We start from the raw sequence: 23,405 nt of genomic DNA, 5'->3' as shown, positions 1-23,405 counted from the left end.
TGGATCTTGGGAGGAGAAAGGAAGTAGGAAGGGGCATGAAAGGAAGCTAAGGTTACAAGGGGATGAATGGATTGAAAGGTTGCCAATGACTACATGTATATGATATATGACTCTCAAGACTAGAACATAGTCAAAATTGGCGTAGGGACATTCGATACCACGAGGAACACAAGAGGTTAAGCATCCAACCTGCTGGTCAGCCATCCAATCGGTCGTTTGGCTTCTACAATATGATGAATCTGTCCGACTCAGTACAGCATGCCCTTCAAATCACAAAGAAACCAAATGTGAACCTACCATAGCGGGATAAATGCTCAGCGGCAACTGGCAAGAGGTCTGTAGATATCATGCCCTGTTGAGAAGCTCATGGACTATCCACAATCGGAAGTTCGTTTGCTGCTTGATTGCACTGATTGAGCAGAGCATCCCGCCAAATTGGATCCGAGAGGGCTAAAAAGACGATAGATACCTGGGAAATAAGGCTGTATACTTTCGAGAGATATTTCCCTCATGCCTTCGATAGACCAAGCTTCCCCGTCCTCGTATAACGTCATCGCCTTTCTTGAGACAGCTGAGCATATAAGATACGAATTGCGAAAACGATTGTACAGTATCGTTATACCTTTCATCTTGCCACGCTGGCTCGCCTCATCCGCCACAATCAGCTCATCGTCTTGAGAAAAGTCACAACAAATTGCCCCTCCACTTTTTGACCTTTTATTCAATCATTTAATCACCTTGTAAACTTGTCATCTCTGCTTCTTCCTTGTTCGTCTTTGCAACATCATCGTGAACAGCTGTTCAGCTGGAAAGAGTGGATTGTGGACTTAAGCTGAAGTCCGACACGGAACCGACAAGCGAAATGTCTTCGTCTGACGAAGCTGAATCTTCAGCACAAGCTTTGGAAAGATACATCGTTGATCAGCTGGAGGGTCTATCCTTGACCGTTCCTCAAGATGATGTAAGTTTTACCGCTATTCTCGCCCGTTCGCATATAGTATCTGAGTCTTTCGACTGTTCCCAAGCCAGTACAGCAAATGGCATGTATGACTTGTAGGCTGACAATACTTCCCACTAGGTCGAGATGATGGCTCGATTCATTGAGGAAGAAGGACTGGAAAGAGATGAAAAGTTGGAAGGCGCGAAAGGGATGTTGGAGGGCGTTGTTGAAGGTGTAAGTATGGCTCTTCAATAGCATAGAAGAAGGTGAGTAGCTGACAATAATAAATAGGGTATACTACCAGAGGAAGGTGTAGATGAGATGCTAGGAAACGTCGTTGATGAGCAAGAGAGACTGAAGAGACTTGATGAAGAAAGGAATGAGGAAGTTGAAGAAGATGGTAAGTACATCGTCATCGCGATTCTGAAGGGCGATATCGTCAATAAGCATCGTCAGAATCAGACAGGATTTCACTTATCAAGATGTTGACGTGCTCTATATAGTGAGGTCACCTTCACCACCACCCAAACCTTCTGATATTCTATCGTCATTAACCGAAGAAGAATTACGCGCTGCTCAACGTAAAGCCCTATTAAGGCAATACGCCTATGTCGACGCCTCCGAAGATGAAGTGAAAGCCGCGATAGCTGGAAACGAAAGAGACCCAAACGCACCTCCCAAAGTAGGTAAAGCGAATGAAGGAGAAGAAAAGAAAGCTGCTGAAGAAAGAAGAAGAATGGTTGAAGAAGCTTTGCGATTGGATGGGAAGAAGAAGAAATACAGGAAACAGCAAGAAAGTGAGTGACGAGTTTCCTCTCAGCAAAGGATTCGATCATGGAGGAGGTGCTCGAGCGAAAGAAAACCTGCTTCAGATGACATGTGGTAGTGTAAAAACGAGCATCTGTAAATTCGTGTAAAAATTCATACTTAGCTGATACGTTGTGAACACGTAGTCGACTTACTTGCACCTAATCTGAATCGAGAGAAAGTCGCTTTCCGTGCTCAGATGGAGAAGGAAGCTCAGAAAAGTGCAGCTCAACAAAGAAGAGATAGAGATAAGGCAGCTCTGGATAAGCAAAGGTGAGTTGTAGCTTTTCCGCTATCTCCAGCAAATGCATATCATCACTTTCAGCTCCTTCTGCCAACATGTTTTGTAAGAGATAGAGCTGATACAAGGTCGACCGTCCACAGGGCCGATCAAGCTAAAGCAAAGGCTGACAAACAGAAGAAAGCTGCTAAGCAAGAAAGAAGAGCTTAAAATGTTACACGTTCAACTATGATAATGTATGAGACGCTAGTAGACGTTCGTGACCTCGAACAACCAGATAAAGCTACGGCAGACTGATAGACCGGTCATATAAAGATCATGATAGATAGAGGAGGAAGTATATCTCGCACATAATTACGATACCCAAATTTATAATCCGGTCATGCATTAGACAAATCAGTTTTGCATCGGGGGAAAATGCTACATCCACTACAAACAATATTACAAATGCAAAGTAAAAAAGTATTTACAGGGCAACAGTTTCAACTTGAAACTGAAGTGTCAATGTCTACAAAGTGAAATAAGATAGTATCGAGGTATAGGTGTAAAGCATGGTATAAGTTGAATTGTCCTGATATATTCCGTTAACATCACATCATATGGTATTGGGTTGGCCAAGTTCTCGATATTGAGTTGAGCTTAGGAGCTATACCGTCTCAAGCTGGCGAGTTCTGCCGTAGTGTATCTAGCTTAGTTTATGCTTCACTCCGCATTGGCTAGACTGGCAATATCGTTCTCTGACATAACAGCAGCATTGTCTAAACTGCCTCTTCTGGGTTCTCGCATCAATCGTCGGAGTCGTACAAGCTCCATGGCGAGATCTCTGTAAGAGTTCAGTGAATTTAGCGTCCGTTCTTATTTATCCATCTCATTTTTGGCCAGTCGAACAATGGACGGCAACTCACTCAGATTGGGTTTTGGCAATTCTACTCTCCTCACTACTCTTATCTATTTCTATCCTGAGATCGGCTATTTGAGCTTTAAATGCTTCTGTAGCCAAATTAGATTGCTTGGTAGCCTTTTCGGCGAGAGTCAAGATCGTAGCTCGATCAGCACTAAGCGGGGCGGGATTCTGAGTCAGCTTGACGTGCAGCAGGTTTTGGGTTGGACATTACTGCCCCTTCATCGGCGAGAAAAGTGGATATAACGTACGATTGTGATTGTACCAATTTCACCAAAGCTAAATGTTTGTCCCTCTAGCAGATCCCGACGATTGATCAGCATCGCTTCTCTCTTAAAGAAGTCAAGGAGGATGCCATATAACTTACCGCTTCTTCCCTCTCCTTCTTTCCCTTTTCTTCACCTTTTTTCCACTCGTCTTTCACCATTTTAACTTCTCGTGCCCAAACATCCCTCAGCGACTTGACACTATCCCTTAAAGCTACACATTCTCTCTCAGCTTTTGCCTGTCCACCCTGAGCTTCCGTCAATTGACTCGTCATGTGCGATAGTGACTTCTTGGTACTTTGTTCTAAAGCTTTGCGAGTAGTTTGATGCTGCGACAATGCTGATTCGGCTGTTCGCGCTCTTTCAAGAACCTCTAAACACGCCAGGCTTTCGCATAAGCTTCTCGTCCTGCCTTTCAGAGCGTAAAGATCAGCTTACCCTGTAATAGACGTTCTTTCCGTGCAATCACATTATTCAACCCTTCACATTCCATTCTCATCCTCTCTCTGGTTTCCTTCAAGTCTTCTGTCTGCCTTGTCAACTACAAGTGGATGTACATCAGCTGAACGCAGGCGAGAAAACCCAATAACAGAGGGTAACTCAGAGCTTACGGATCCGATAACTCTTTGAGCGCTCCTGACTTCCTGTTTCACTCTTTCTAAATGACCTTTGGTATTAATCAATTCTGTTTGCAGATTATCGATAACTCTGGTACTTGCAGATGACGCTTTGTCGTTAAGTCCACCTGAAGCACGTCTGAAGTAACCAGGACTAGGACTTAATCTGCCATCCACATTAGACCCTAATCCTAATGACGATCCATATGGCGAAGGTGGCTGAGGTGATTCGGGAGCTAAAAAAGGTGATCTCAAATTGCGGGAATCAGGGACATTTATGGGTGATGGTGGGGAAACATGGGATTTTGACGGCGAGAATGGCGGTGGAGTAGGATGAAGTGCCGCTGAGCCTGCTACCACAGCTTGCGGTATACCTAGAGCAGTATGTCAGAATGAGTCGTCGATGCTTCAATGGGGAATGCAAGACGCAACCTACGACTTCGCCCATCAGGCATTCTGACGCTCGTCGGCCTGGCAGGCGTTACAGCTCTGCTCCTCAGATCAAATGATGGGTTAGAATGTGGGAGTCCGTTCAGCCGAGGTTTTCCGTTGATAGCATTCGCATTTGTGGGGGCTAAGGTTTCAATCAGTTCCAGGTGAACTGACGCTGGGACGGCTGAGCTCACGTTCTGGATCTAGCGGTGAATCTCTGCCATTCTCGTCACCTTCTATCAACCTATCATGAAGATCATCTACTTCCACCTCTGGGAGGTTCACCAATCCCTCTATAGGTGTCAAAGGCAGCGAAGATGTATTTCCATTTTGTACATCCAGTAAACGTTGTTGCGCTGATTCAAGAGCTGATTGAAGTGAACTGATTTGAGCTTTGATTTGGGCTATACAATTTAGAGGGATGAGCTTCTTCCAAAGCCATGGATGAGTCTCATTCATATAGCTTACCTGGATCGTTAGTCTCGTAGCTAGCACTACCACTCATGGTCATTCCTTCACCAAAACTTGCTTTTCTACTTGGACCTTGACCTCCACTCAGTAAACTCCATCTTCTTTGTTGATTTGCTGGACTAGCTCGCCCAGTAGCTGTTTTCCCACTATTACCGGCCGAGCCAGGTCCACCGCTGATGTTCAGTGGGCTTTGGCTTCTTGATGGCGGCAGGTTAGACAATGATGTACTAGAGAGAGACTGCTGCATCAATGAAGAAGATGACATTGATGATCGCTTGTTGATGGCTACTGGGATTTTTGACGGAGTTGTGTCTGCCATTCTGGACAATGGATACACCTTATCTTTCTGAGCAGAGAACCAAAGGAGAGATGATCCCCTCGAACTCTTCAGTATCTAAGAGCGCATGAAGATGTGATGATCGGACTGAATAGCTGCTGGTTACAAGTTGAATATGAATATGAATAGTGAGTGAAAATGTCTTTGAATAATATCTCTCATTCAACATACACGCGTGAGATGCACTACAGTCAAAACACCTGTCACGTGATATCAGATGAAAGGGGGGGTTCTCCCACGTGATTTCTTTTGTACCTGAATAGAAATGTTTTTTTTGCCACCCAAAAGCGAGAGAAAAAAGTTGAAAACAGTAACATGGAGGTTGTTAGGATGTTGATCGCAAACATATAGAACGCAGATTTGAAAGGCAAATAATGCCCCCATTCAGGACCAGAGGGAATGGCAATGGACAAAGAGGACGAGGAGGTGGCAGAGGTGGTGGCAGAGGTGGAAGAAGTGGAGGATATGGTGGACCCAAATTGCCTGCCGAGTTGAGAGAAAAAGTTGATACCAAATATGGTATATCCTTTCAACTTCTAGTTCAGCGGCCGATTCAGCGCTGACGATAATCGCAAACAGGATCAGGATCTAGGCGAATTGAACTCACACGGAAAGAAGAGAGGAAAGCAGCTCGCTCAGGCCCGTCTGTGCAGAATAGAAACAGGGCACCTCCGTCTGTGTCGGAAGATGATGATCTTGAAGCAGATCAAACTCAATTAGCTCCGCCGCCAAAGAAAGCGAAATCAAAGTTAGGTCACGATGAGCCTCCTAAGAAGAAAAAGAAACTACCGGAGCTGAGACTGCCTGATGAAATGGTCGGAGATGCAGAAGATCAAGAGATCGAGTGGTTGGAGTACATACTGAAGAAGGAGAAAGGGAAAGGGAAAGAGGTGTATGATGATGGGTTGGATGGTATGTCTTTTTATGAGTCAAATAAAGCAAGTGGGTCGTGCTGATATTGGGGCTCTTATAGATCTCCTCGATTTTGCGGATGTTGTCGGACCTGGAGGAAGCGGATTAAACATGGATAAGGTGGATGAGAGTGACGAGGAGCTCGCCGAAGAAGACGAGAGTGACGACGATGATGACATGATGGATCTTGATGGACTAGAGGAAGATGAGGAGGAATCAAACGAAGAGGGTGATGAGTCAGATGCAGAGAAGGAAAGCAACGACGATGAAGAGATAGAGGTGAGTCGCAATATCGCTGCGTGTTTACGGGTCTTAGCTGAGTTTACTCGGTAGCTTGACGAAGAATATTCCAATGAAGAAGAAGGCGATGACGAGGTTAAACAAGATACCGATGTAAACTCTGAAAGTTTAAATGAGCTTAATATCGATGTATCTGAATCAGCTCCTACAGATCCTGAACAGTCGTCCGCACCTACCAAATATATCCCTCCGCATCTTCGAGCCGCTCAATTAGAGGAAAAAGCAAGAGGTAGTAAAGAGAAAGCCGAAGAGATGGTGAGACTGGAACGGAAATCTCAAGGTCTGCTAAATAAGTATGTCTCCCTCATTTTGTCAATGGCTTCATTGTTGACCGTGTTGCTATAGACTGAGTGAAGCAAATCTTGAGAGCATTCTAGGGGAGATCGAGGGGTTGTATAGGGGACATAGTAGAAATGGTGAGGCTTGCATGTCTTCTGCTTCTCATTGGCTGCACGCTTGCTGAATTGAAGCTTCAACAAAGATGTGACGACTACCCTCACCAATCTTATCATTGTGATGATATCGAACAAAGCGAATTTGTTAGATTCCTTCGTTGTGCTGTATGCTACTCTCGTCGGAGCTTTGCATCGAGTAGTAGGAATGGAATTCGGTACGTTCCCACGACCTTACACACGTATTCGCGATTCAATTACTGATTGTGATGAACGTGGTCCAGGCGCCCACTTCGTTCACACTCTGATTATGCGATACCAAGATGCGCTCACCAATCCAGCGTCAAGCGGTACCAATCTGGAAGCGAATATATATGAAACGCCCGACGGATCGAAAGAAGCTCTCAACTTGCTCACCCTCATAGCGGAGCTATACAATGCTCAAGTGATTGGATCGAAGTTGATATACGATTTAGTGAGAGGGTTTTTGGAAGGAGGAAATGAAAAAGATGGAGAAATCATGGGAGAAAGCGCAGTGGAAGGATTGTTAAAGGTTCTGAGATGTAAGTCCGACTCACCTCAGCTGATCGGCAGCCAATCAAATAAGGACCGTCCGCTGATGATGACAAAATTCGCTTAGGCTCCGGTGCACAACTGCGAACAGATGATCCTGCTTCTTTGAAGGATATAGTCTCATTAGTGCAAGATAAAACCAAAGGGAAGGAAAAGACCATGACGTGGGTTTAATGCTCGCCAAGAGGTTTCCGCTTACACATTGATCGTATCGACAGTGCAAGGGCCAGATTCATGGTTGAAACGTTGACAAATGTGAAGAATGGAAAAATCAAATCGAACACAAATTCAGAAGGTGGCAATGAAGCTGCTACAAGGATGAAAAAGTTCCTCTCAGGTTTAGGCAAAAAACGTCGTTGTGAGTTATTACACCTACTGCCTCAGGGCAAATCAAAACCAGAAACTAACTGGAAGGATGGATACAGTACTGGCATACGAGCCATTACGAGTGTCATTATCCGATTTGTTATCAGCGGACAAGAAGGGTAAATGGTGGTTAGTAGGAGCTGGATGGTCTGGAAATCCTTTACTCGAAAGAGAGCAACTAGCTTCTGCTTCAACGTCTACATCTGCTGCATCGAAGAAAGGCCATAAGGCGGAATCAAAGGAGGAAGCTACGGATGAAGAAGCGCTACTGGATCTCGCTAGGAAACAGGGTATGAACACTGATGTTAGAAGAGGTGTTTTCGTCGTTTTGCTGTCCTCAGAGGTGAGCTTGTTGTATCAATCATCGACACATAGAATGATGGCTGACAGAATCGGATTGGCTGTAGGATTACATTCATGCTTGTGATAGGTTGAATGCTCTAAAATTGACGGAAGTGCAGCAGAGGGAGCTTGTCAGAGTGACATTGCATTGCTGTGGACTTGTGAGTGAAATGATTGAGATATAACCGCGTCGGAAGAATATCATCTTTGCTGTAATAGTGTTATTACTGTATTCCTCAACTTGTTAAACAATCATGTGATGGTACATGGAGTTGGCGCTGATGCCGTACTTGTTTATTCAGGAAAAGACATATAATCCATACTATACGCTTATCCTTTCGAACCTATGTTCGAACTCTTACGATCATCGCTTCACACTCCAATACGCTCTTTGGGATTTCCTTCGTGAGCTAGAATCGGGTAGTCTAGATTCATCAAAAGCGAAGAAACAAAAGCAACGCGCTAGCAATGTGGCTAAAGCTATTGGATATGTGGTTGGAAGAGGCGGTCTGGACATGACGGTTTTCAAGGTCAGTAATTGATACATGGACGAAGCGGTTCATCAATAGTACGATGTCGTGAAGCTTACATGGATTAATATGTCTTGCAGGCATTAGACTTCACTTCACTTTCTTCGCCATTATTGTCGTTCTTGATAAATTTCCTAGTACACATGATACTATCAATTCATACATCTTCACCAATATTCACTTTACCTAAAACCTTCTCGATACAAAACAATTTTGACGATGAATCCATCCAAGAGAAATTCGAAAAAATGCTAAGTAACACTGAGTTAGCAGGTGGATGGCTATATGTTCTAGAAAGGGGGCAGAAGAAGATCACGGAAATGATAGGAGTCTTAGGTGACAAAGAGAGGGAGACGGTGAGAAGGGGTGTGAAGATTGGTAGAGACGTTCTGGGCAATGCTATTTAGGTTTTGGAGAAATTTTTACCGACAAATAATGCATTATCATAACTACTGGATAGGCTAAATGGTCAATGATATATCATGATCTTACAGCTGCATGTATTGATCTTTCGCTGTATAGTATAGGAGAAAGCTATCAGAACTCAAATTAACCCTCAAAAGATCGTGCTGATCTGGTTACTCTACTTTCTGATCCACCGTGGCTAGCTGTATCAGCGGTTGAGACGGTAGGGGTTACACTGACAATAACACTGGGAGACTGGTCATCTCTGTTAGTCGAGTTTGAAAGTGTGATATTAAGCAAATCAGCCCCATCTCTCTGTGACAATTGCTTGAGATCATCAACCTCCCACAGATCGGGGAACTGTATATGATATTCCGGGTGCGTTCTGTTGATTTTGGTCAGATAATCATGAAGGATTTTGTAATTTGCTTCGTAATTTCCTAGCTTATCCACTTTATCCCCTAAGATATCGATATCCTCAAGAGCAAGTTGTCTTTGCCTCTGACAAAGCTCTAAGTCCGCTGTGACTTCACTTGCACTCTGCACTGCATCTCGAAGAACTTCTTGTGTGATAAGCGAACCGACGGGTATACCGACAATTATTCCTGCTGCGATTGAGAAAGTGATAGTAAACCCTGGATATTCTTCGTACACCTTCGCGATGCGGTCTCCCATCCACGAAAGAGCTCGAGTCGTCCGAGAGCTGTCTCTTCCTCTTTGGGTTGGGGTTTGGGTTTGGGTTTGGGTTTGAGTTTGAGTCTGGTTATCAGTGCTTCCAGCGTCATAAGCAGGCGGAGGAGGGCGGATAGCCTGTAACTCGAAATTGTCAGTACTCATATTGAGCACGGTCTAAAATGATGGAATGATGAAATGATGGAATGATGGCAGAAAAAGTACCTGCCAGCAGGACTTTCGTACGTATTAATATAGGATATCTAGGGTGAAGAACCAATCTGATATTTGAACTTGTGGTTGAAAGGATGTGATCTTCCCAAAAAGGATGTATTGCGGAATTACAGTATCAGAAGCCACCTTAGATGACGTGAACTGAGAAGACGTATTAACCTTTCACGATCGTCATTGCTCAGACTCAGTCTTGGTTTTATCCTTTACGATTATCTATATTGCAATTTCCGAAATCACAGGAAGGATAGCAGGCCAAATATCACCTCTTATCAGCATGTTTGAAACACGGTGGCTACCAATGGATAGTCGGCTATGGAAGCTCTACCTTCATTCATATCTTGTAAAAGCGATTATATAACAGGGGAATAGGGAGTTCCACAAAGCGAATCGCCACTTGAAGTTCATAATCTATGGATAATTGAAAACATCACGTAAAGAAGTTCTACTGTACAATGTCCTATCTACCCTCTGAAAGTACTAGCACTTCGAGGGGCAGTACCACCAAGAGTGCCATCTCTTCCCGCTTCATTCTCAGGCCTGGTCTGGTCTACATAGACTTCCTGACCAGTTCTACCTGATAGAGACTCCTGAACCAATGAATCTCCATCTCTCAAATTATGATCGTTGTTTACTCCAATAGCTGAAGCTGCAGTGCGCTGGTGAAGGTTCTCAGTGTCGGGACTCGTGCTACCTTTAGCTGTGAACCCATCGAATGAATGGGAGTATCGCTCTTTACACTCTTCGGATTGCCCTCTTTGGATGTCCCTATCATGATAGATACGTGAAATAGCCAATCCAAAGCCAGCCCCGAGAACCAGTGTACCCGCCGCGGCAGCGCTGGGATGACGGTCGATCCAAAATTGCGAGCGATTGCCATCGGATTCAGACTGGGCATTGGTCCTGCTTTGACGATCATCCGTTTGGGCGCCAGGAGGTCTTGCGGTCCCGTCACGGCGAAGGTTATGGAGATCGATGGGGTTGTTGCGGTCAGTCATGTCCAAATCTAGGAGTGGCGATAAAGTGTTTAGCACACGTCATGGCCAAATGAGCAGGACTATCAAGCTTACGGTAGAATCAGATATCGATTGATAATGCAGCGTGTATACGGTTGAGTATGGGTGTTGTCTCAAGGGGGAGTGAAGATCTGCTTAATGGTATGAGAAAGAGAAGGAGGCAGAAGAAGAAATGAATGCTACCTACACTAAATACGAATATGATACTGTTTAACTGCGAGTCACCTAGTTACTTGACTTGAGTTACTCTGAGCTCCAACGACCTTTCATCATACGACATATATGTCATGATGCGAAGCCATTTCTGCTTGTAAAGGATCATGAGAAAAAGGATCATAAGTATGATCACAAGTTCTATCGACTGAATCCTTTCACTAGTCCTTCAAGAGCAAAGAAGGATTCATCATGACGAGGATTCATGTGCAGCCTTTTACGTAGGTTCTTCACGTTTTTCAGAATGTGTCAATACAGGAACTTCCTGTTTTCATCTCTTCTTAAGTGACTGTAGACAAGGGCATTTACAGATGATGTAGTCGAATCGACCATCGAGCAATATATTCATGTGATACATTCACACTTCATCGTGATTCCCTCCTCAAGATCATGTGCAAATAGGGTCCTATCGAATGGGAGATTCACCAATGGACAATTGTACAGATTCGGATCCGGAGATTAAGCTACGAACGATCTAGGTACTTTGGTATCTCCAGATTGAGTATCTTTGTCAGTTCGTACAGTATCAACTGTGTCATCATTCTCTGATCTTTCCCTTCCATATTCTACCTCTACCTCAACTTCGCCTTGAGATGAAGATGTTAACGTTTCTCTCACCAGAGTATCTCCATCAGCTAAAGTATACCCATCATCTCTCTTAGTGATTAATCCTGAAACGTCAGAAGGATTGATTTCCCAACCGGGATGTTCCGACTTTGTCTTGTCGAATAATTTCTTCCATTCCTCATTTGCAGTCCTTTCTCGAACTGCTAATTGAATGGCTTGATCTCGCGTAGATTCAACTCCTGACAATATTTCATCATAATTTAGTTTCATATAGACTGGTGCTCCTATAGAAGCTGCTACACCTGCTAACCCAAGTACCTTTAAGCTAGTACTTGACCAAGGATGATGTTCGCTCCATGTTGGTTTCGTGTAAGTCATATTGACGTTTTCCGATTGATCATACACTGTGATCGATTCTGGCGCTCCGTTTGCCCCCGTGGACAGTCGAGGATGGACGTGAATGCCGTCTTCAGTAAGTTCAACATCAACGTTTACAGCGGTGGTATTGCGGGATGACATGACGTAAAATGACGGTGACCAGTGGCAATTGAAAGTCCTGGAATCAAGGGAAAGTATTCGAGGGTATTGTACTGCAAGGGTGAATGAGTCTGGGGCAATGTAATGTGGTGAGATGAATTGTTGTTTACGACGAATGAACTTCTGAGTAATGAGTAGATTGACATTTCGCCCAATCAGTAGGCTTTCACATGAATACAGCACCTGCTTGGTTCTACAGCACGGGCAGCAGTATTTACAAAAATCCAGCAGGAAGACCATTCAGTGAATGGATCGCAAACTTCATCTCTTTTGATTGATCTGTGAAACTATGTCCCATATTCGTAATGCGGTATTGTATCATCATCGCGATGGATATATCCGAATTGAACCGAATTCACATCTGTCGACTCGACTTCGTTATGTACATCAATAATAGTAAGCAAAGTAGGTCAGTTAGGTATATTCGATCCGAGATTAAGTGATACTCTACAACATCGAAAAATTGTTTGACAACGATTTCAACCGTTAAACTAGGTCACATCATGAGGTTAGCCTCCGGAATTCGTGGCAATCCGGTACTGCTTGGATCGTTTTATCTCAGCATTTGAGCAAAAAAGAAGTCACATGCAATTTCGTCATACCATATTGAATTTTCCAAGCATTTCGTGAATCATGAGGGAATTAAGCGTTACACAGCCACATCTACGTTCTTCTCCAAAACTCAATGCGCATTTTATGAGACGACCTTATCTGAGTAGGTATCGAGGAGCAACAAGTCTACTTCTCCTTCGCTCCTGGCGCATAGTCCTCTTGACCATCTGGGTGCGGAAGATCCATCTTCGTTCGGACGTTATAAAAGACTTTAAGGAACTGTGAGAGTGTCGCTGGTCAGTATCTCTCTCATAGTAGCTATCGTACGCCATCGGAATGAGTCGATCGTGAAGCAATCACTCACTTTTGTCCTAGCACCTTGAGCTGAAATCCCTTTAGCCTGTAAATCTTGATCATTCATAGCTATCATATCTTTCCAAGACGATTTCTCGAAATTTGGTGTATATTTCTGCGTTGAGACGAGTGAGGCATCAATGATCGGTTTCCTGAATTCTGAGATAGACAATGACTCACATGAAGTCTTAGAACCCTTAGCCAACCAGAGGTATCTTCCAAAATCTTCATGTCCACATCGTCAGGTCCAGCTACGCCCGCACCACCACCTGCACCACCTCCAGTCGCACTACTATTTCCTCCTGGAGCAGGTGAGTTTTTGCCTTGTCCACCTAACATTGGTGACTTTCTACCTGGTGCTCCGTTTCTAGCTCCAGGATTTCTAGAGTGATTGTTATTGGAGTGTAAACCACCTGAACCTAAGTTTGGTGAACCACCTCCATAACCACCTTGAGCGAAAGAAGCAGCTGTTTGCATTTGCTGCATTGCCATTAATTGAGCTTGAGCAGCGTTCAATCCCCCTAAATTGGCGAAATTCATTCCTAATCCAGCTAACGCATTGGGGTCCGCTCCAATACCTAATCCACCTAATCCATATTGATCGATGACAGGCGATCGTGCAAATCCAACTCCACCAAGTAAAGGTGAAGTGGCGTTGACTCCAGGTTGCATGGATCGAGGATTGATCATGTCTCCTTCGTCATTGTAAGCTCCAGACACATTACGGGATGTGGTACCTGTATTAGGTCGTCTGAACTTTCTCGGATCTTCCAGAGGAATTCGGTTGGGATTACCAAGCCCTAAACTTGCCATATTTAATGCTTGAGTCAAACTGTCTACTTTAGGATCGATAAAGCCGGGAACCATAGGTGTGTTGACCATACTCGCCCAACTTCCGTTGTTCATGAAAGGTGAAGTGACAGGTGACTGACCTTGATGCTCAGGATGACCAATACCAAGCCCGACGCCACCAGAAAGTCGAGGTGATCGTTGATAGCCTGAAGATTCTCTACGAGGTTGGTTGGCTTGTCCTGAAAAATCGGTAGATTTAGGTCTGGGATCGGGAACAGGGGATCTGCTTCTGCTTGAACCGTTTGATTCGAGTCCAGGTGAGGAACCTCTTTCTACTACTTGATCAAGACCGCTTTGCCATCTGTCAACGGGTTGAAGAGTACCAGGAGCGGAGATTCTGTTTTGCTTCGCTTTGGCCTTTTGCGCTGCAGCGTCGTCAGGTGCGAGATATTGGTTTGGGTTTGGGGACCCGGTAAAACCGCCGCCACCACCGGCAGAAGGGGATTTCATGTTCATAGCACAGAGTTTTTGCTCCATCTGAGCTTGTAAACCAGGACCAGAGGGAGCGGGAGAGAGGAGAGCGGTCATAGGGTCAGATTGTGCCATGTGGTGGAGGACAGAAAGGAAGAATCGAATCTGAACGGGTGTAGAATGTTGTAGGAGGGAATAGAGAGCGGCTGTTCGTTCGGCTTCGGAGAGGACTCGGAACCCTGAAGTAATGGAATATTAGCAATGGCTGTAAGCTCTTAAGTGAATAGACAGCCCTTACACTGCTCAATAGCGCCAAGCTCCTCTGTGAAATTTTGGTCGGTACTGGCGGCAGCCATTTCTTCCAATGTAGCTTCCCAACTTGCGAGATGCTTGAACCATTGATCGATTTGTTCGGCTAAGGGGGTTGTAGGGTCAGTCACGGCTTTTCTTTGTCTAGTTATTTGAGTAGCAGGTGACAGTTACGGAAAGTGGAAGCGACTACGATGTGCTGCTCTGATCGATAAAGGCACATCACTCACCTTCTGGAGTCTTTGCACTTTCTCTACTAGGTAAGAATTCGCTACTGGGTCTACCACCACCACCCATAACGCCTAGTCCGAAATTTGGACCACCTGAAACTGCTCTTGGAGTGGTATTATTACCTAAACTAGGTCTTGGAGATAAACTCTCTCTTTCCCTTTCTCTTCCTCCTCCTCCACCGCCCATCAAAGCTGCAGAACTGACATGTCTAGGATGAGAATTGGTTGTAGGGGAGGATGATATGCCTAAACCCGCAAATCCTTTTGCTGCACCTTGGGTCGTGGAAGGTGGACCCAAACTTTGTCTGGTCAATTTGGCTGGATTGGTGTGATTGATCGTTGGTGAGGGAGTTGGGGAAGGTGAAGGTGATCGATGAGGTCGAAGTGTTGATGACATTGTTTTTACGTGTTTTTACGATATTACGATGTTAGGAGATAATGGGCGTGGGGTGGGATAATGGGCAGATGTGTGTGAGATGTCCAGCCGAAAGGATACTTTACGGTCCTGCACCTTTTTCACCTGTGTTGATGATTGAAATGTAGGGAAAATGAATACGAATGAAGATTGGCGAGGAAGAAGCGAATCTATGCAATTTTTCGATGTCAACAATGGTTCAACGACTACGACGTGATCAAGATGGAGGGAGGATGAAACACATACTCACTTCGAGACGAGTTTGATTGTGTGAAAGCCAAGGAGAAATGAAGGTGGAGAAGGGGGGTCCGGGCGTAGTATTTCAACAGTTGAAGTCGGATGTCAAAATAAGGAGTATTCGTGTATCGATGAGACGAAATGATGGATGATGACAAGATATCGGAGATGCAAAGCGACAACAACGATCAGCTCACACAGTCATGATTGATGTGTATCTGACAAGCCCTCAGTCCCATCCCATCGCTCAGGATTCGAAGGCAATTCAATACGCCACTCACCTTGAGAAATGAATTGTTTGAACAAAAGAAAGTAGTGAGCGTCAAGAGAGGTCTGAACGTATTTTCGCTAATCAGTTGATGCTTCTTGATATTGTGTGAACGAACAAGAGACCTGCTCGAGGTATGGTATGGTATCTTAGAGGTGTATATGATTGATTGTGGTCAATATATGGTTGAGATCAGAGGACAAAAGAGAGAAAACAGAGATGATCAAACACGCGTGTAATCTTACTCGTCGCGACAAAACATATTCAACCTGCTAAAATCATGCGCCTAATCACAATCCTAAGCAGGTCAGAGCATGCCTAACAGACATCACCGAGCAACAGTGGTTTTGTATATATCATGAGTTTATGCATGTATCTAACCAGTCAAGCAAATCCAGAATTGATGCACAATAGAACGCCCTTGAGTCTGACTGACCACTAGACTACCAATCATATAATTACCAAAAATAATATTCTCTATGCTGAAAAAGGTATATATCACAAGGAAGGGAATAAAAGAAGATATCTTCACCGTCAAATCGATTTCATCAGCCTACCGGTCCCCAGGTTTATTTGGCAGTACCGATGCTGTAGATTTATCAATCATCAGTCATCTGCTCATTCACAAAAAAGGGAGCATAAACTCACGCAGCTTTCACGTAATCTGCGAAAGTGACCATACAGATGGTTTGCCAAGCACCTGAAAAATCCCAACCAGTCAAGCTTGAACGGTCAGTCCAGTATGCGAAACTCACCTAGACCAATTCGAGGAGCTACACCTCGGTAAAGACCTTTGATACCATTGGTCTTGTAAATGTATTGTAAAGTGTTGAGGACGGTTTTCTTAGCGGGTCGAGTAGGATCTTGGGATTTGATAGCGGATTGCATCTGTGAAATTGGTCAGCATGCTTCCTCCTGGCTCGGTGGTAGAGCAGCTTTTCGATTGACTATAGACAGCGACTCACCTCAACTCTTACAACCTCAATGGGTTGATTCCAAGTAGCTAAAGCACCACCAATGGTAGATGCCAAGATCCTATCTAAAGGAGCTAATTTATCACCTTCTTTCGTACCTTTGATCTTTCGAAGTGCGTCTTCCGCTAATCTGGCAAAACCAAATCTTGAACCCCAATTGGTAGCTTGACGTAAAGCGACCGCGTTGACACCTTTGTTTATGCCTGCAAGACCTTCTCTCTTGTAGATATCGGCGAATACCTTGAATGTTGATTCGACAGGTGCTCCGACGGATGCTTGCTTATGTCGGGTGATCTCAACGGTTTTCATACAGGTGCAGAAGCCTGATTGAGTATGATCGAGCGACGACGAGGTGTAGCGGGTGAAATTAGAGCGACATTGGGCGGTAGCGAGACAAGGAAGAATGTAGTATGGGGTCGTGGCGAAGGGGATTAGAGAAGCGATAATGGATGAATTGATTTGAAGAACAATTGAGGTCAAATGGAGCCAATGCAGCAGAGTTAGGAGAATTATGTGAAGCACAATGAGGTAAATTGATCAGCCTTCAACTCGCTTCTCCTTAGACAGACAATGACTTACCCATGGTAGCATATGCTTGAGCTACACCACCACCTATACCTCCCAACATACCTGCTGTAGCAGGAGATACGCCGAATGTTTTAGTGGCGTACTTTTCAATTTCTGATCCGGTAAAGATGAGGACTCCTCCTTTGGTAGATGCTTCGATCCATGCCTATTGAGCGAGACACATGAGCGTATCGAAGTGGGTGTTGAGGGAGAACAAAGAGCGGAGGTACGATGGGAGAGCAGTACAAACGGCATGTAGCGATGGGCGGGATAGCAGATATCAATGTGGATACGTTGAGAGGTTTCGTTTTCACGGTATTGTGGTAGATATGGATAGGAAGTTTGAGTGATGGTGGATAAGAAGCATTAAATTCCATAATTAAGAGACATAAGAGAACAGGACACGGTAAAAGGACGAATTGATTGATTGAAGAACATCACATCAGCTTCTTTACTCAAACCTAAATCCTCGTTTGAAGACCAAATCACTCACCCATGGAATTAAACCTTGATAGAAACCTTTAATTCCACCTCTTGACCAAACGTTCCTGAATGCTTGACCCATCGTTTGTGATCGATTAGCTGCCATTTGAGTTTTGAGTACTTCCAGAGGTTGTCCGAGGGTCGTCACTTCGAACATGTTCATTGTTGCTCCTGCAATAGACGAACGAGTCCACGAGCGTCAGCGAGTGTACGAGTGAGTCAGGCAGGTCTCTCTCATCACGAGCGAGCAAGGAGCGGAGCGCGAGTGATTGTTGATATCACGAGGGAGTGAGGATAGAAAGACGCAGCATATCACTTGTCACGAGAAAAAATCGAGCAGTAACGACGGTCTCGAGATACAATGATGAATCACACATAACCCCCTCTTCCACGATAGAGGGATTACAGACACTCACCAACAGCGATGTTGGACCACGAGAAACCTTTTTCCATAGGAGCCATTGTGGGATATATGCTTCTGACTGTGGGTATCAGGTATATAGAGGAGCTGTGAGGGTGATGACTGTTGGAAAGAGATGAAGTATATCCAAAAGATGAGAGATATAGAAGTGATCAATGCTCTTATTCCCCCCCCCCCCCTCCCCCCACTGTATGTATTTGGGGACACATTTCACAATAAAATGTCAATTAATAGGATAACAGTTGATACGTTTTTACCCTGAAATCCGGTTCCCCACCCCACAAAATCAGATATCTAATCGAGTATATTAAAAAGTAGATTTGATCCCGCTAATTGGGAACTTATGACAATTCTTATCCAATCATAATTAGAATCATTAGAAATCAATCCACGATTCGGGTTTGCCGAGTTGAAGCTCTTCGTAATGAAGGGTGATAGCATGAATAGCAGGACTCTATACGGATAAATCAGAAAGGGTGCATACAGTAGCAGTGTACTTATGTACTGTTCATGACTGGTGAGAATGCAGCTCTGCTTCTGTAAATGAGACTGATCCAATTGAGCGACGAAAGGCATCTTCTGCTGTGTTTCTGTGGGAATGTGTGGTATGTCGTTCTTTGTTGTGTGATTGTGCGACATCTTAAAATCTAGGTAATACGTTGTGTAATCACCGTATCAGATGACAGAATCGTAATCTTAGTACTGCAAATACAGGTTTCATTTTATATATTCCATCAGAATCCGAGGTTTACCGCCAGGAGATTCGACAGGTTGTATTATTTGTTCACCTGCGAGTGATATGTACTTCAACCAGAAAAAAACTATGAAATAGGTAATATACGGATGCACGAGTTTGGACTCCTACCCTCATGAAGCAGGATCAACATACCTACATTCTCAGTGAATACCGGCACAAGGCCAAACAATGAAAGACCAGTATTAGGAGCATCATTCGTGTCTTGTGAATCTGACTAGAGGTGCTAGTCTCTGCTTGAGCGTTTGGTATTACACCGCACACAGATCACTGACAAAATAGAGCTTGATAGTGTCTCTGGCATATCCGGTATATCTGCCACCTACCTAAAAACTTCGAGGCCACTATCAACAATAAGAGTGAGTTTTTTGATTCAGGAGGTACTTGTTCTCTCGTGAAATGGTTCCTGTTCCAACCAGACGTATTCTGTAAGAAGGTGTTTAGTAGTCATCTCAACCAGAGACAATTTCCATCTACCTGAGGTTGGAGCGCAGGCTTAGTTTGGTTTCACCACAGATTGGCGTGAGTATCGATGAATCTCATTGAGCTTTGTTAGTCAGGTTGCGAAGAAAGATATCTAATCGCCCATCCACACGTCGGATACTAATGGAGAACTATCACAAGTCTACAATGCCGACTCGAACACTGCGAAAGAGAAAATCGTGCATGCCACCGCAAAAGTACAAGTTCCCCATGCACCCAGAAACTGACTCATATCCCCTTTGCCGATCCACTACCAACCAATATCGATTGAATAGCTTATTTAGCTTTTTCAGCGGCCTCCTTCTCCTTGAGTCTCTTTTGTCGGGCACCCTCGTTTCGTTGGGCGGCTCGGGCTTGTCGGAGAGTGACAAAGGCTTCGGCGGATTTCTCCTCGTCGGTGATGGCTCGAGGTGCCTCGGCGGTGTAAGCGGAAGGGAGAGGGAGGGATTCTCGAGTGATGTGAGCGGTGAGGTCGTCACCCTGATAAAAACAAAAAGCGTCAGCGAGTGTTTTTGCGATATTGCACGTATGGGGAAGACGAGATATGATGTGTAGGTAGAGTAAATGGAAATCCTCATAAACTTCGCTGATTCGGCAATCCCTCGGATACTCACTTGAGCGTCACCAGCCTTGGGTTTACCTTGTTTCTTAGGGAAAACTACCAATCTAGATTTGTACTCCTTTAATCTATCAACATTGAGGGTTTGACCTTCCTCAGACTTGGATCGTCTTCTGTGGTCAACAGCGATACCGAGACCTTTAGCTTCCTTCTTTCTGATACCGGCGAGTTTGATTTCGGAAAGAGTGAATCCTCGTCCCTCTGTAAATGCAGGCAGATATTATCAGCTGTGCCCAAGAAAAAGAAAAAGAAGGAAGTGTGAGACTCACCCCTAATTCGGATGTTGTATCGTTGGGTAGGGCATCGGACAGCAGGTCGGAGTCGTTGAAGAGGTTGAGCTCCAGTAGCAAGAGCCTTCTTGGATCGTGCGACTCTTCTAGACTTCTTTTTACCGGGTTGGTCGAACTACGATCATACGTTTGTTAGCTATCATTACTTCTTTCAACCATTCCATGTATCCTATTCAACACAATCTCCTCATCCTTCCAGCTCCATGTCTTCTATTCCGACCGACCTGTCTTCGTCCAATCCCTCCATCACAAACCCCCTTAATAACGTATAGAAATCAACTAACCCAGGTCTTGACCCGTCTTTGCCAATCCTTGTGGAAATGGTTGTTTTGAAGTTGGTTGTTGTGCTTGACCATTTTGAATTACTATTTGAATACGTGATATCAGTATTTGAGTTGAGTGTAACGATGAAATAGATGATAGATACACACCTCGGCCACAGCGATGACTTGATGGATGAGGAGAAGGAAAAGGGAGAACAAGTGGAAAAAACCTTTAAAGATCGGTTTGTGCAAAAGTTGGAGTGGAATGGTGGCAGCGAGTTTGCAGTGGGTTCAGTCAGTGCAAAAGTACGGTGACGGGACCTTTGAATCCAACATATACTTTTACTACAGTGGAACCGGTATGGTGAGAGGTTATTTTGGACCAAAGAGGGAGTTTCGGCAATTTCGTCTCACCCAAACGCCGAGAATAAGTTTACACGAGTGGCGGAAATCCAGACGAAATAACCAGATGATTTGTATACGTGTACCACATAAGAAGGTATGCGCTCTCGTTTCCCCATTCACTCTCGATGCATGTTCAAAAGAAATTTGCACATCTTCTAATCTAATTTCTTTCTTCTTCTCAACAAACGCTTAAATAAAGTGAGTATATCCGCACCATATCTCCTTGACCTCATCAGTCTGTGTCCCCCTCTCTATGGCTGTTCACTTGCACGCAATGCCATCTCCCACGCCAGACAAGATACCCCATTCATTCGGGATATCATGCTGACTTGATGATGATTTTAGATTCTACACAAAAGCACCGATTTTCCCTCCATAACATAAAATCCATCATTGTGGATCCTCATTCTAATCAAATGGGTTGATATCCCATTTTGGATTTTCATTTGGGAATAATCTTTCATGGAAATGTCGGCCGTCATTTTTCGTAGAAGAGAATGATTCTTAAAAAATCAAACGCGAATTGGGTGGACCGCTTTCTTATTTTTATAAAAAATTAATAAAAATAGTAGAGAGGGGTTCAATTCTTGTTTGACAATTATTGTATATTATATTATATGTTTGCGAGATATATTAATTGTACACTCTGTTATGGGATATGATGATTATGACGAATATGTTTCATGTCGAACCTACTTATATCCACACGGATCTCTGTTCTACATCAGATTTATCACTGCTAGCCAAGAGTTAATAGTACTGCACGATTGGAGTGAAACCAATCTATAATGTTAGTCCCAAGCTCAGTTGAATCACGCTGGTCAAGTCACACTGAACCAACCTTTGTTCTCATTCATCTGAATTTCCGTATCAAAGAACGCGAATAGTGTTCTTGGAGAAGTCGAGAAGACGAGAAGACGAGAAGACGAGACGATGTGGTAATGCGATATTGTAAAATCATGGCTAGAAGTATCGTCTTCCGTCACGAGGAAAAGTCCAAGAAGGCTTGTATGAAAAGAGCTTTTTGTCTAGTTTGATGTGAGTTTCCTGGAAGAAGACCATGGACCAATGTGTATATAAGTCGTCTGTAGTCGTAATTCAAACGACAGAACTACCTGATTCAGATCATTTTTACCTAGTCCAATCTTTACGACATTCAGACAGAGGAAATCGATTTTGAGCCTTATATCTTTCAATATGCCCAACACTTGGCCCGCCGAGGATTCGGTAGTTACTGAATCACCAAGTAACACTTCAAATTCAGCCTCTCCTGTGCTCACAAGGTAAGACTTCCGTCGTGTGATGTTTTTGAATATTCATTCTCATTCTCGGGAGACATGCTCTGGATCGATGCTTATCTGGCCTTATTCCCCATCGTACTGTACTCGGACATTTGTAGGAATGGTTATCAGCTCACAATTAATGATGAAAACGGAAGATCTCTCGTTGAATATAATCATGAAACCGGAACGTTCAATATGTTGCCGGTCACTGAAGACAATCAACCAGATCATACTAGGGCGTCTGCTCATGGTATCAGGCTCAGGTAAGTCAAGGCCTTCTTGACGATCTCATATCGACTTTTCAGCGTGAGTCAAGGATCGCCGCTTACCTCACACCTCACACCTCTTACTTCAGGACTCAGGACAAGAGTATCTCTGCTATCCCAGTAGAGGATCAGGGATCACTGCACGCCGAGATGCACAGCCTTTCGAGAGCTCTGACTGACGAACAGAATAACGCTCGACGCGCTGGTAATCAGGTCCTGGGAATTAGCGCTCTAGCTGCTATTGCCAGTGCTAATGTCCTCTACTATCACTTTCTCGGAAGTAACTCGGGCAATCATGGGAACCATTCTACGGATGTATGTAGTACCCAGTTCCAGTCAACTATCGACACTTTGGCTGAACCAACAGTCGGTGCTCATACCATTCAACCTACAAATGAGCAGAGTGGGATGGGAGAGTATCTCTATACCATGCAGCCCCACCCGACGTGCGACAAAGATGAAGAACCGAGTAGGAATGACATCGAGAAACTCGACATCTGGGGCACAGGTGAAGTTTGATCCATGATCAATTTAAGCAGTTGGGCAATTGGGCAGTTCCCCACTTATGTACGTTCATGGTGCTAGGCATGAAAGGATGAAGGTCATTGTGCGAGGGGAATGCAACTTGGATTGACATGACATTGACAGACCAATGCCTTCCCTCCAACATATACAGGAAAACGCTACTACGTGACGCATAGGAATATAGCAATCTCGTTTCACTCGAGCCCTAGAAACTTCTGCCTTGTATCGAAGCAACGTGCTTCTTCTCATGACGTATACCGATACAGATCTGTTTCACCACTTCGAGCATCATACTTTTTGTCAGTAATCAGTAGTCAAGGGAGCAACAATGTCCTTTCTACCACTTTTCAGTATATATATATATCACACGTCATTG

General features: G+C 44.3%; 10 protein-coding genes across 10 annotated transcripts; 3 read left to right on the top strand and 7 right to left on the bottom strand.

Moving 5' to 3' along the window:
- Positions 1 to 862: 862 nt before the first annotated feature.
- Positions 863 to 2,198, top strand: IL334_001325 (uncharacterized protein; the record flags this gene model as incomplete). Its single annotated transcript, XM_062933082.1, has 6 exons — positions 863 to 961; positions 1,079 to 1,174; positions 1,232 to 1,340; positions 1,444 to 1,737; positions 1,894 to 2,020; positions 2,132 to 2,198. 6 exons carry the CDS (start codon positions 863 to 865, stop codon positions 2,196 to 2,198), a joined length of 792 nt encoding a protein of 263 aa, XP_062789133.1.
- Positions 2,199 to 2,690: 492 nt separating this feature from the next.
- Positions 2,691 to 4,994, bottom strand: IL334_001324 (uncharacterized protein; the record flags this gene model as incomplete). Its single annotated transcript, XM_062933081.1, has 9 exons — positions 2,691 to 2,811; positions 2,894 to 3,043; positions 3,141 to 3,184; positions 3,257 to 3,528; positions 3,594 to 3,696; positions 3,767 to 4,146; positions 4,209 to 4,346; positions 4,399 to 4,608; positions 4,673 to 4,994. The coding sequence occupies 9 exons, from the start codon at positions 4,992 to 4,994 to the stop codon at positions 2,691 to 2,693; spliced, it is 1,740 nt and encodes a 579-aa protein (XP_062789132.1).
- A 392-nt stretch (positions 4,995 to 5,386) lies between these two features.
- Positions 5,387 to 8,834, top strand: IL334_001323 (uncharacterized protein; the record flags this gene model as incomplete). Its single annotated transcript, XM_062933080.1, has 13 exons — positions 5,387 to 5,531; positions 5,592 to 5,924; positions 5,986 to 6,203; positions 6,258 to 6,517; positions 6,570 to 6,640; positions 6,706 to 6,834; positions 6,901 to 7,179; positions 7,257 to 7,353; positions 7,408 to 7,547; positions 7,615 to 7,898; positions 7,963 to 8,058; positions 8,200 to 8,427; positions 8,508 to 8,834. The coding sequence occupies 13 exons, from the start codon at positions 5,387 to 5,389 to the stop codon at positions 8,832 to 8,834; spliced, it is 2,607 nt and encodes an 868-aa protein (XP_062789131.1).
- Positions 8,835 to 8,976: 142 nt separating this feature from the next.
- On the bottom strand, positions 8,977 to 9,669 carry IL334_001322 (uncharacterized protein; the record flags this gene model as incomplete). The annotated part of the gene is made up of 1 exon (XM_062933079.1): positions 8,977 to 9,669. One exon carries the CDS (start codon positions 9,667 to 9,669, stop codon positions 8,977 to 8,979), a length of 693 nt encoding a protein of 230 aa, XP_062789130.1.
- A 530-nt stretch (positions 9,670 to 10,199) lies between these two features.
- On the bottom strand, positions 10,200 to 10,733 carry IL334_001321 (uncharacterized protein; the record flags this gene model as incomplete). The annotated part of the gene is made up of 1 exon (XM_062933078.1): positions 10,200 to 10,733. One exon carries the CDS (start codon positions 10,731 to 10,733, stop codon positions 10,200 to 10,202), a length of 534 nt encoding a protein of 177 aa, XP_062789129.1.
- A 690-nt stretch (positions 10,734 to 11,423) lies between these two features.
- Positions 11,424 to 12,050, bottom strand: IL334_001320 (uncharacterized protein; the record flags this gene model as incomplete). Its single annotated transcript, XM_062933077.1, has 1 exon — positions 11,424 to 12,050. The coding sequence occupies one exon, from the start codon at positions 12,048 to 12,050 to the stop codon at positions 11,424 to 11,426; it is 627 nt and encodes a 208-aa protein (XP_062789128.1).
- Positions 12,051 to 12,806: 756 nt separating this feature from the next.
- IL334_001319 (uncharacterized protein) lies at positions 12,807 to 15,173 on the bottom strand (the record flags this gene model as incomplete). Its single annotated transcript, XM_062933076.1, has 5 exons — positions 12,807 to 12,899; positions 12,985 to 13,089; positions 13,155 to 14,476; positions 14,536 to 14,652; positions 14,777 to 15,173. 5 exons carry the CDS (start codon positions 15,171 to 15,173, stop codon positions 12,807 to 12,809), a joined length of 2,034 nt encoding a protein of 677 aa, XP_062789127.1.
- A 1,167-nt stretch (positions 15,174 to 16,340) lies between these two features.
- On the bottom strand, positions 16,341 to 18,182 carry IL334_001318 (uncharacterized protein; the record flags this gene model as incomplete). The annotated part of the gene is made up of 6 exons (XM_062933075.1): positions 16,341 to 16,396; positions 16,452 to 16,584; positions 16,662 to 16,993; positions 17,250 to 17,403; positions 17,731 to 17,891; positions 18,137 to 18,182. The coding sequence occupies 6 exons, from the start codon at positions 18,180 to 18,182 to the stop codon at positions 16,341 to 16,343; spliced, it is 882 nt and encodes a 293-aa protein (XP_062789126.1).
- A 1,472-nt stretch (positions 18,183 to 19,654) lies between these two features.
- IL334_001317 (uncharacterized protein) lies at positions 19,655 to 20,643 on the bottom strand (the record flags this gene model as incomplete). Its single annotated transcript, XM_062933074.1, has 4 exons — positions 19,655 to 19,858; positions 19,993 to 20,198; positions 20,267 to 20,402; positions 20,572 to 20,643. The coding sequence occupies 4 exons, from the start codon at positions 20,641 to 20,643 to the stop codon at positions 19,655 to 19,657; spliced, it is 618 nt and encodes a 205-aa protein (XP_062789125.1).
- Positions 20,644 to 22,433: 1,790 nt separating this feature from the next.
- Positions 22,434 to 23,023, top strand: IL334_001316 (uncharacterized protein; the record flags this gene model as incomplete). The annotated part of the gene is made up of 2 exons (XM_062933073.1): positions 22,434 to 22,501; positions 22,594 to 23,023. 2 exons carry the CDS (start codon positions 22,434 to 22,436, stop codon positions 23,021 to 23,023), a joined length of 498 nt encoding a protein of 165 aa, XP_062789124.1.
- Between the last annotated feature and the right edge of the window lie 382 nt (positions 23,024 to 23,405).

This window comes from Kwoniella shivajii, chromosome 1 (genome assembly GCF_035658355.1).
Source record: "Kwoniella shivajii chromosome 1, complete sequence".
NCBI lineage: Eukaryota > Fungi > Basidiomycota > Tremellomycetes > Tremellales > Cryptococcaceae > Kwoniella > Kwoniella shivajii.
The sequence above is the reverse complement of the archived record's forward strand: the minus strand, read 5'-3'. Positions and strand labels throughout refer to the sequence as shown.